This window comes from Nymphaea colorata, chromosome 7 (assembly GCF_008831285.2).
Source record: "Nymphaea colorata isolate Beijing-Zhang1983 chromosome 7, ASM883128v2, whole genome shotgun sequence".
NCBI classification, from domain to species: Eukaryota; Viridiplantae; Streptophyta; class Magnoliopsida; order Nymphaeales; family Nymphaeaceae; genus Nymphaea; species Nymphaea colorata.
Window position 1 is genome coordinate 16,604,519 of NC_045144.1, and position 11,358 is coordinate 16,615,876.

At 40.2% G+C, this 11,358-nt stretch overlaps 2 protein-coding genes and 4 non-coding genes across 6 annotated transcripts; 1 reads left to right on the plus strand and 5 right to left on the minus strand.

Moving 5' to 3' along the window:
• Positions 1-790: 790 nt before the first annotated feature.
• LOC116257728 (GDP-L-galactose phosphorylase 1-like) lies at positions 791-4,988 on the plus strand. The gene is made up of 7 exons (XM_031634692.2): positions 791-1,470; positions 2,004-2,119; positions 2,235-2,294; positions 2,373-2,639; positions 3,385-3,570; positions 4,054-4,305; positions 4,388-4,988. The coding sequence occupies exons 1-7, from the start codon at positions 1,365-1,367 to the stop codon at positions 4,757-4,759; spliced, it is 1,359 nt and encodes a 452-aa protein (XP_031490552.1). The 5' UTR covers positions 791-1,364; the 3' UTR covers positions 4,760-4,988.
• A 1,261-nt stretch (positions 4,989-6,249) lies between these two features.
• On the minus strand, positions 6,250-9,960 carry LOC116257861 (guanine nucleotide-binding protein subunit beta-like protein). Its single transcript, XM_031634864.2, has 2 exons — positions 9,028-9,960; positions 6,250-6,556 (listed from the first exon to the last, which is right to left on the minus strand). Exons 1-2 carry the CDS (start codon positions 9,871-9,873, stop codon positions 6,455-6,457), a joined length of 948 nt encoding a protein of 315 aa, XP_031490724.1. The 5' UTR covers positions 9,874-9,960; the 3' UTR covers positions 6,250-6,454.
• LOC116258223 (small nucleolar RNA SNORD24) lies at positions 7,344-7,426 on the minus strand. The gene has a single exon (XR_004173642.1). It is a non-coding gene; the product is annotated as a small nucleolar RNA SNORD24 (small nucleolar RNA).
• Positions 7,610-7,690, minus strand: LOC116258221 (small nucleolar RNA SNORD24). The gene has a single exon (XR_004173640.1). It is a non-coding gene; the product is annotated as a small nucleolar RNA SNORD24 (small nucleolar RNA).
• Positions 7,765-7,847, minus strand: LOC116258225 (small nucleolar RNA SNORD24). The gene has a single exon (XR_004173643.1). It is a non-coding gene; the product is annotated as a small nucleolar RNA SNORD24 (small nucleolar RNA).
• On the minus strand, positions 8,031-8,111 carry LOC116258222 (small nucleolar RNA SNORD24). The gene has a single exon (XR_004173641.1). It is a non-coding gene; the product is annotated as a small nucleolar RNA SNORD24 (small nucleolar RNA).
• Positions 9,961-11,358: the final 1,398 nt, after the last annotated feature.

Sequence of the window (11,358 nt, forward strand, 5' to 3'; positions counted from 1 at the left end):
AATAATTTAAATTCATAAAATTACCAAAATTAATGAGTGGTAAGTTTATTTATGTTCCTTTTTCTTTTCCTTCCTTTAACTGTTGCAACTCACTCACCCTTTCCATTATATAACCTTTTTACAGTCTATTCCTTAATTTCAAGAAGGGCAAAAGTTCGTTATTTTTTTCTTTCTTCTGTCACGTGAAATTCTGAACCATTTTTGTCTTCTTTGTTCGTCTATCAAACACGACTCGTGGGCTGTGGACCATTCTATCATTAATGTTTACTGTGCCAATGTGGTCAATATTTGTATTGGGGTCTTTTCCAATTCAAAATAAATAACGATGAACTATGTTTTTTCAATTTTAAAATATGTCACTATTTTAATATAAAAAAAAAGAACCAAAATCAAAACTAAAGTCATCCTCCTGAAACAAGTCAAAATTAACAGCAAGAATTGTTCATTTTCTTTTCGATTCAAAAGCAAAAGCTTCCGGTACACGTCAATATCGGTGTGCTTTTCTATATCTCCTTATATTCATAAAATTATATGTTCAAACTCTATTTGTGCAATATTTGTGATTCTTTTTTTCTCTCTAAAGTCTGGACTGGTGATACAGGAAGCAAACGCTTGGTGCCTATTGGCTCCACAAGCCACACCCTGGAAATTGATCTTCTCCTTGTCCAGGAAAAAATTAAATGTGTGCGCTCGTGAGCCTCACTACGTCTCTCCTTCCAGTCGTAGAACGCAGTGGACCCTTCACTTGGTTGTCCCCACGTCCTGCAATTTCTTTCTATAAAGTCTCTCTGGCCTTCTATTTATGGCCACGAATCGGTAGGTGTGTGCAGCTTTCGCCTTTTCTCTCTCTGTCTCCGTTAGCTCTGTGGAATCTGTGCCTCCCATCTCTTGGGTGTCCCTTCTCCCTGCATGGTAGCCTTCCTCTTCCCGTGGATTTGGGATACGAGACGGCGGTCGAATAGTTTTCCGGCGTACGACAAGTTGAGGCAACACGGCTATACTCAAGTCCGTCCGGCAGCATCTCCATGATGGTTGTTGGCAACCGGAGAGTTGCTTAACGTCGAAGTGTACGCGGTTGCCGCACGGTGGTAGGGGTGCTTTGCCCTCCGAAGGCGGAAGCCCCTCCGACCTCCTGTTCCTCGCTGGTGGTGGTTGCGTTTTTTCTGTTTCTCTTTCTCTTTTTCGCGTTCGTCGTGTTGGAGGACGCGAGATTGAGTAAAGAGTAGCGAGAGAGACATTTTGGTGTGCCCTTTGCGTTTGTATATTTTTCCACGCGTAAGGGAGGGAGACTCTGTGATCTGCTTGCCCTTTATTTTTGTACTTTTTCTTCGCCAACAAGGAGGAGAAAAGAGAGAAGATCAACCATGCTGACCATTAAGAGGGTCCCGACCGTTGTTTCCAATTACCAGGAAGATTCCCAGGATGTCGCCGGATGCGGCCGGAAGTGCCTGGGGAAGTGCTGCCTGCCTGGTATGCCTTTTTTTTTTTAGTTCTTTTTCCTCCAAGATTCTTGCAACTGTTTACTGTGCCCGGGAACCTGATTTTAGCGTCAAAACAGCTCTCCTGAAACTGGTTTCGACTCTAAAGCAGGGCTTCTTGCATGATTAGGGCTTCTAGCATGATTTTAGCAGGAACCAAGCGGGCCTGATTGGCTTTCTGATTTGAAATCCTGTTTTCAAGTAAAACATTGATGATGGTGTTGCAACGAGGAGCACCGTTCATGAGGGAACATGGTGATGCAAGAGGATTGGGGCTTCTTTTGTTCGTCCTCTAAAAAGCTGTAGAAAGCGAATTATGTTGTCACTGCTTTGGCACCCACTTTTTATGTTTTGTTTCACTTCAATTGATGCTAAGCATTTTTAGGAAAGCATGATTGACAGAGCCTGTGTTTGATACTGTTTGCAACTTTCCTGGAAAAAACATCAAATTTTTGGAGTTCATTAATTTTTCACTGCGTACTTGTTGTATATGAATTTCTTATTTGTTTTCCATCGTGTTAACAGTGTCAAAGCTTCCTTTATATGCTTTCAAACCAAGGGAGGACAACACAGCAGGAAACAAGAACGAAAGGACCATATCTGACCCTGAATTCTCATTCAACCCCTTGCTTCTGGGACAGGTGAGATACGGTCACTCTTATTCCTTATTTTTTTATTTGTTTATGTTTTTGCAATTTTTAATTTATTACTTTTTTCCCCCTCCTTTTAGTCTTATTACTCTGGTTCTTGACACAGTGGGAGGACAGGATGAATCGTGGTCTTTTCCGGTATGATGTTACCGCATGTGAAACAAAGGTAAGGTTGACGTTCATGAAGACTAAGCATGACCTGCAACTGCTTGCAGTTTTCATGTATTTGTTTCTTCAATGACAGGTCATTCCTGGGCAGCATGGTTTCATAGCTCAATTGAATGAAGGCCGTCACCTTAAGAAGCGCCCAACTGAGTTCCGAGTTGATAAGGTCCTGCAGCCCTTTGACGGGAACAAGTTCAATTTTACAAAAGTAGGACAAGAAGAGGTACTGTTTCGATTCGAAGAGAACTGCGATGAGGACGAAGATGAGGGCAATGATAGCAGAACACGTTTCTTCCCCAAATCCAGTGTCCTACCTTCCGCTAAGCCCAGCGTTGTAGCAATCAATGTAAGAAACTGCACGCAATAGCTTTTTTTCTTATTTCACTGCATCTGAACTTCTATTTGAACTATATAATGCACAATTAGTAGTGTTCGTATTGACATGCTCATGAGCGATGACTACCAGATTCAAGATGATCAGTCTGTCTGGCAATGAAATGTGAGGAAACAACCAACCCTTTGAATTCAATGGTGCGTCTAGTCATAGTTTATAGCCTGATCAAGTCAAACTAGAGCTTAGAAATATACATCGGACTGATTGGTTCTGAACATACTCCTGTTAAAAGTTATAACATTTGAAATTCATCCTCAGCTAGAAGTTCTGATGATATTGATTCTGAACTGCTGTATGTATGCCTCAAAACTGTGTTCACTATGCACCTTCTTGTTTATTTGTTGTGTCGTCATTGATGAAACCTGGCCTGTAGTATATAGCTCCTTATTTAACTAGCACTGATCGGGATGCTATATCCATTTCAATGTCTTGGCACCGAACATCTTGAGTTTCTACGGCAATGTACATACCATATTTGACATACTGTAACTACCAATGAAGATGCCAGTATTCACTGTTACTAATAAATCAACTGTTTTGACGCGTGTAAATGAACTGAATAAGGCTTACTGATCGCTTGTAATGCAGTTGTTATTGCATCTAAGGTTTTTTGTTTTGCATTATTAGGTACAAGCAGAATTTATGTATCGATTTGCTTTGCAATCTAATAACTGCATGATCTTCCCTTTTATGACAGGTAAGCCCTATAGAATACGGCCATGTTCTGCTGATCCCCCGTGTCCTTGATTGCCTCCCTCAAAGGATGGATGGTGAAAGCCTCTTGCTTGCACTTCATATGGCTGCAGAGGCAGCGAATCCCTTCTTCAGGGTTGGTTACAATAGCTTGGGTGCCTTTGCTACCATTAATCATCTTCACTTCCAGGTCCTCTCTCTCTCTCTCTCTCTCTCTCTCTCTCTCTCTCTCTCTCTCACGCACATCAGTCTAGTGCATAGTCATATATACATGATATGACACGTTGTCAGTGGAAAAGCCTGCTATATGCAGAAACTGAACAACTGGTGCAAAGACTGAACTTTCTACCGTCTCTGAAGTACAGTTACAGGGCAGAATCATTCCTGTTGCACACATTAATGTTTTTCCGATTCAGCTGCATCTGAATCTTAACCCTTTCTTTCTTAAGTTGAAATCGTATGTGAAGCCCATATAAAATATAGGTGTGCAGAGCCTACGTTAAACATATGTGTACGTACAGCAGGCTGACGTACTTAGGAATTTACCACGAACCTGTCTCCAAATTCAAAACCATAGGTGATGCCTGTGTGAAATATATGTGCTTGTAATATAGGCATAGAAACTTGAACTATTCTTGAAGCCAATGGTAAACATATATGCATGTGTCTGCAGGCTTATTATCTGAATGTTCCCTTCCCTGTGGAGAAAGCACCTGCTAGATTGGTTGCTGAAAAAATCAAAAATGGGGTGAAGATCTATGAACTTTGTGACTATCCAGTGAGGGGTCTTGTTTTTGAAGGTGGAAAGAACCTTTCCGATCTTTCGGATGAGGTCTCCACTTGTTGCATATGGCTGCAAAACAACAACATACCTTACAATCTCCTCATCTCAGACTCTGGCAAGCGCATCTTCCTCTTTCCGCAGGTAAGAAAAGTGAAACAGCAAATATTTAGTACCTGCATGTCTCAGTGATAGTTTGCTAATGTTACACATGCATTTGGCACAGTGCTATGCAGAGAAACAAGCACTAGGAGAGGTGAGCCAGGAATTGCTAGACACCCAAGTGAATCCAGCTGTCTGGGAGATTAGCGGTCACATGGTGCTCAAAAGGAAGAAAGACTATGAGGATGCATCTGAGGATTATGCGTGGAAATTGCTCGCTGTGGTCTCTCTGTCAGAAGAGAGATTTGAAGAGGTGAAGGCCTATCTGTTGGAGGCAGTAGATGGATTTATACTTGCACAGGAGCCAAAGAAGGGACACACAGCCGAAAATCTTGATGATGTGATTGCGACTGCAACTCCTGCTGAGAAAGAAGACCTATTTCAAGTGCATGGAACACACGCACATGTTCATGAAGGGTGTCTTGTGTTGCAGTGACTTAAATTTGTAAACGATTTAGTTCAGAGGCGTGAAGTCTTCTAGACTACCGAATAGACGGTTTAAAAGCATTAATCTGTTAGTGTTAGTAGTACTAGAGAAATGCCATAATCTATTACTATCATTCATCTGCCATGTATGAAGTAGTAGGTTAGATGGTATTCTAAGACTGCTTGTTGTCTAAGGATCTCTTTATGGTTTAATGAAATATCTATTTAGAATGTCTTCAGTTTGGATGTGCATTGGGACCCTATGAGTACCAAACTTTTAATCTGCACTGAAACTTTTCTTGTGTACAATCTTTCAAGAGAACGTACCCTAAAAAAACTGTTCAAGAAAACGTTCTAGAGTCTCTTAAAGCACAAAAGCTGTTCAAGAAAACGTTCTAGAGTCTCTTAAAGCACAAAAGCTTCAGTAATAATCAAAATTTTATGGTTCTTTGTTCATTGACAGTTCCTTGGTTTTTACTCTGCCCTTGGCGTTCAAAAAGGATCTGTGTAGGAAAACGGGCAAAGCTGGTTCACCTACTAAATGTTGTTCCCGCCATATACTTGGTGCCTGCAGACTCATCTTACGAGAAACCGTTGCTTGCCACTGCCTTCTTTTTCATCCGTTCTTTTTAGTTCGCAGGATGGGTTTAGGCCTTAGGCTTGTAAGAAAAAGCTTATTTCACCTTGCTCTGTTTCAAATCTTGTATGAATTAAAAAGACAAGCAATAATTCCTTGTCCCATTTCCTATGGTTTTCTTTTCTGTAAGCGAATGATGTGATATTCATAGGAGACCCATCTTTCTGTGCCGTTTCTCAGGTGAAAATAGGTAAATTCTCAATTCATAATGGTCTCCGTTTAATGCCCGGCGCACAAACTAGATATGTATTTTCCACGTTAACATCCAAATTCATAACATAAACTGCTTGTGATGGTTTCTCTTAAAATCATCCCATTCGAGGAAAAACAGAACTGCAATGTGTCATACATTTAAATGCAGGAAAATGTCTCGTCCATTTAAAAAACAACAGATGTAGACTAACCAAGGTTGTATCATTGTTCGATCTAAACAGTTTGTCATTCAACTGACTCAATAAGCCTTGGATTTTGGCTATCCGTCAAATTCCGGGGTTACAGAGTTACATTCAAAGCCGGTCCAAACAGTCAATACCACCAGTCTCATAAGCCGTTTGAGATTTTGGTTCTGTCTGCGTGCGTCGTCATATTCCGGGTTACACGGGGATCTTTTGCAATACCCAATGATACCATGTTTTCGTTCAGGACGAAAAAAAGGTCTTTTGTACCAATTAATGTAAAGGCTTTCAGTTACACATTCAATTGATTCTGCCTGTTGTTCGATTCGCAAGTGATCATTATATTCAAATTCAACCGTCATGGAAACAAAACATAGAAGGGTAGGAAAGAATGTTGATTGGGATCGCCTCATGCTTCTGGTGCATCTATGACACCAACTTGCAACCATACCTCAAGGCAAATGAACATATTCAAGAATTTAAACAGAGACTAATAACCAATTAATGTCACGATTCTCTGGACCGAAATTTCAAAAAGAAAAGGCAAAAAAATAGACAAAAATGTTGAAGCTAGTTCATCAGCCTCAACGGTAAAAGTCAAAAACATTGCATGTTCTCTAACCATTCCAAGGACAAGAATCATGATCTTAAGTACTTATCAATACTATTTTAGCTAATAACGGCCTACTCCCCAAACTCTAATTGCACCATCAGTGTATCCAGTGAACAGAGTGCTTCCATCCGAACTCCAGCTCAAACTGGTGCAGTATAGCATCTGAAAGGCAACACAGATAATTTAGAACTGAACGCAGATGCATAGTATAAAGAAAATCAAACATCAGAAAACGAGAAGTGCACATTTTAATACCACGTCACATTAGATTTTCTCTAATGTTAGTATCTTAGTTCATCTCTACACAACACCGTGATCCCTCCTTCTAGATCTACCAAACAGGAGGTTATAAACCATTACATGCAAGGGCGTGCATGTACTACACATATTACAACCTTCAAGGCTCCCAAAGAAAGAGAAATGGGAAGTGTTTCTAACATCTCATTCATATTAAATATAAAAGCCCAATCTAGGCAGCTGAGCTGGCCCACAAGAAAGGAACTACACAAACCGGAATACAAACAGGATATCTGAGGAAAACTACAGACTCAATTAATAGATTATATGCCCCTTTTCACGGCAGGTCTTCCATACTAATACTGATCGCCACAATGGCTTGAAACACTAAGGGTTATGAAACAAAAAAAGAAACTATCATTCAACTTCATAAAATATGTACCCAAATAATGTTGAAATATTGATGAGTACATGCTTCCAGTTGTATCTACTTCCAAGTGGTTGTACAAGCAAAACCCATTAACCAAAAGAAATAATCAGCAAGTTCTTCACACTATTATTTACCATGACATAAATCCCATAATTTATTTGAGTGACGCAAGAAAAAAAGATGACCACACGTATAACGAAGCACAGAAAAACATGCCATTTTTTTTTCATTGCCCGGATAAAAGATCATATAGATTGCTCTTCACAAGTAAAAATCAAGATAGACCTCAGAGATCTTGGTGGATAGTATTCATCAACTGGTGCTTCCCATCAAGAGTAGCAAATACTATAATCACATCATGGGTCCAAATAGAAAACGACCGTGGAAATCAAAATCATAAATACAGTAATAAACAACATGAGCAAACTGGATGTTAGTGTACAATGCCAACAAACCTTCAGGTACGGAATTATTCAATTAGCTGCAACTCATCAATATACAATAATCAGTAGAATATGATGTCAACTTTTTAATTAAAAATACAGATAGGCCTCAGAGATCTTGGTGGATGATGTTCATCACTTGCATTAGCCTTCAAGAGTAGCAAATATATTGTCACATCATTGGCCCAAAATAGACAAGCTTTCCATTGCCCGGATAAAAGATTCATATAGATTGCTCTTCAACAGTAAAAATCAAGATAGACCTCAGAGATCTTGGTGGACAGTATTCATCAATTGGTGCTTCCCATCAAGAGTAGCAAATACTATAATCACATCATGAGTCCAAGTAGAAAACGGCCGTGAAAATCAAAATCATAAACACAGTAATATACAACATGAGCAAACCGGATGTTAGTGTACAATGCCAACAAACCTTCAGGTACGGAATTATTCAATTAGCTGCAAATCATCAATATACAATAATCAGTAGAATATGATATCAACTTTTAAATTAAAAATGCAGATAGGCCTCAGAGATCTTGGTGGATGATGTTCATCACTTGGATTAGCCTTCAAGAGTAGCAAATATATTGTCACATCATTGGCCCAAAATATACAAAAGACTCATAAGGTTTAGCAAAAATTTTCATATGAGACGACAGGCATAAAAGTAGCAATTAAATACATACTAATTACATATAATATATATCAGAGTCAAATACACAACTAACTAATTACAAATTGAAGAAATTAAACAATTAAATAGTATAAAATCAACTTAAGGGTAAAACCTTTATCCACGAACCCCAATTTTGCAATTAGTCCTCATCTTTCTGTAATTAGTGCATTGCAAAATGCAAACGTTCTTACATATTAACCTTCTATTTTTCTAGCTAGAAAAAAAAAACGAATTAGCTCTTAAATTTTTCTTTTATTTTCTTTTTCAAGATTGACTTGCATAAATGATATTGATCATAGATGCCATTTAGGAGGAAATAAGACAGCAACCGAAGGGCACAAGTAGTATTTACAAAAATACCAAATTGAAAGACATGGAGATGTAACCAAACAATCCAGTTGGCTCCAAAGTCAAGCTTAAATAGTATAAGCATGCCGAATAGGGAATGGCAGCATGACATGAAGCCTCCACGACAAAACACGTTCATCAGGCTGGAGGAGATACCAAGCACTAGAGTATCCTAACCAAGTCTAATTTGACAAAAATCTTTATCTTCTAATTTGGAATAGTCAACATCAACAAGTTCACGAAACAATGGTAGTTGTATAATAACTGGAACAGCAGAATATCAATCCCAATCAGAGTTGGAGACAAGAAAACGTAACAGAACAGGAATCTAAAAAGATGAAACAACAGCAAAAGCACCACAATCAATCATAAGCATAGGCACCCCAAAGTAACAATTTTTTCGTCTTAAAAACGATCTGAGAACAACATATGAAATGAACGAAAATAAAATAGAAGAAAATAGCAAGGTAAACTCTATGGAGAGAATTTGTTTGACCTTGTTCTTTCCAGCAGTGATGTCAGGCTTGAGCTCCTGAACAATGCTCTTGCTCTCCAGGTCCCAGATCTTCACACTGTCCTCGGTGGCTGCGCAGAGCCAGTACCTGTTGGGGCTGAAGCAAAGGGCATGGATGATACCGCCCGCATCGAGGGAGTAAAGCCTCTTCCCCTCGGCAAGGTCCCAAAGTAGGGTGACGCCGTCTTTGCCGCCGCTGGCGCAGAGCGAACCGTCCGGGGAGACTGCAACGGTGTTGACATACCCGGTGTGGCCAGCGAGAGTGCACTTGAGCTTGCAGTTAGTGAGGTTCCAGACCTTCACGGTCTTGTCCCACGAACCGGAGACAATGGTGGGGGAATAGGTATTGGGCGAGAATCTCACGCAGCTTACCCAGTTGGTATGGCTATCGGCGTCCTGGATCGTGTACTTGCACTCTCCGAGCGTGTTCCAGAGCTTGATGGAACGGTCCCGGGAGGCGGACACGATCTGGCGGTTGTCGACGGAGAAAGCGACTGATAGCACGTCCTTGGTGTGCCCGACAAAGCGCCGGGTCGTGAGACCGGTGTTGAGGTCCCAGAGTCGGAGCTCAGAGTCCCAAGATCCGGAGAGCGCGAACTGTCCATCAGAGGATAGAACGACGTCCTGAACGAAATGGGAGTGACCGGTGAGGCGGCGGCGGGGAACGCCGTAGTCGGGGCCCTCCTCCTTGGTGAGGTTCCATAAAAGGACGGACTTATCGCGGGAGGAGGAGACTATCACGTCGGAGTTGTCGATCGGGGTGGCAATTGCCGTGACCACGTCCGAGTGACCCTTGATCGTCCCTCTCAGAACCAACGAATCGGCCATCTCTGCTCTTCTACCTCTCTCGCTCTCTCTCTCTCTCGGAGGAAATAAAGAGAGAAGCGACGACGGGAGGGAAGGCGAAGGAGGAAGAGATTAGGGTTTTCATTTGGCGCGTTTATATACGGTCGAGATGAAGAGATACAACGAACGGACGGACTTGATTTGATAATTGAAATTGAGGTGAGAAGTGAGAAAAGAATGGCGAAAGGGCGGTTAGGGTTTTGCAAGCGGGTCGGTTATGAGACTTCCGATGACGAAGAGTGGATCCAAATCTTCATTATTTTTCGGAGTAGATTCTAAAAAGATAAGGGATAAAAATTGAAAATCCCAACAAAATAAATTAAAGTTTATTATTTTACACAATATATATGATAATTAAAATTTTTAAAAAACACCAACATATTTAAGAATTAATAAAAACGAATCCTTGCCATGAATTTGATTAGAATGACCTGTGAAAAGAACTACGTGAAAAGGTAGAGGGACATTTGGATGAGAACCTATTCATAAACTAAGTTATTTTTAAACGAGTTTTAAAAACTTTGTCATCTTGTATGGTTGACACATTAAATGAGATTAGGTTTTTCATTCTTTTTTACAAAACCAGATTTTGTTAAAACCTGGCAAACTTAGTTTTAATGTTTGAACCCTCATAAGCCATTACGTCACCGTTTTAGGTGTATTATTTTTCCTTGTGATTTTTTTTCACCTTTTCCGTTTTGGTTTGACAAGGGATGTTCTTGTCTGTTTTAACTCTTATGTTGTATCAAAAGCATTTTGGTTATTTCAGGTGTCCGAACGCTTTCCTCATCATTCATGATGCTCCCTGGGTCAGAACTTGCCCTCAGTGACAGAACTTTTACTAAGAAATACTCAATTGAACTTTGCTCATACATAAGAACCAAAAAAACTATTTCGAATTGTGCAAACGTATATTTGACCTTTTTCCTTTTGGCAATCTTTAATACTTGTGATGCACCAATTTTAGTATGAATTGACATGTTTATGAGAAAGAGAGAGACAGAGAGATCATCAGGGAACATTTTGCAACAACCTTTGCCAGCGTTTGCTCAATACCAAAAAAATCTTTTGGCCAGAAATTGAAAATCCGTTACGCTTCGACACGCATATGCAATTTGGGCGAAGAGTTTTCAATGGGCTGCTGGAAATTTGTTTTGACAATTTGAGTGGTGAAACAACTCAATCAATCCTCCCGGCAGAGAAAGTATTCAGCATGGCATGAACTATCGGCATTGAACAAGCTACTATTGAAGAAGAATGCCGGGTTCATGTCAAGTGAATCTTGCTTTGCAGGATTAGATAGTATGCCTGAACAAATTTACCTGCAAATTGACGCACAAGATATGAGCTGCTTCTTTCCTTTTAGATGAAAGTACGAACTTCCGAAGACTCCGAAAGTGTCTCTTATTGGAATCAGTTTAATCTTAAAGAAGAGGAAACAAGGCTTAACCCCCACAGCAAGAAAGT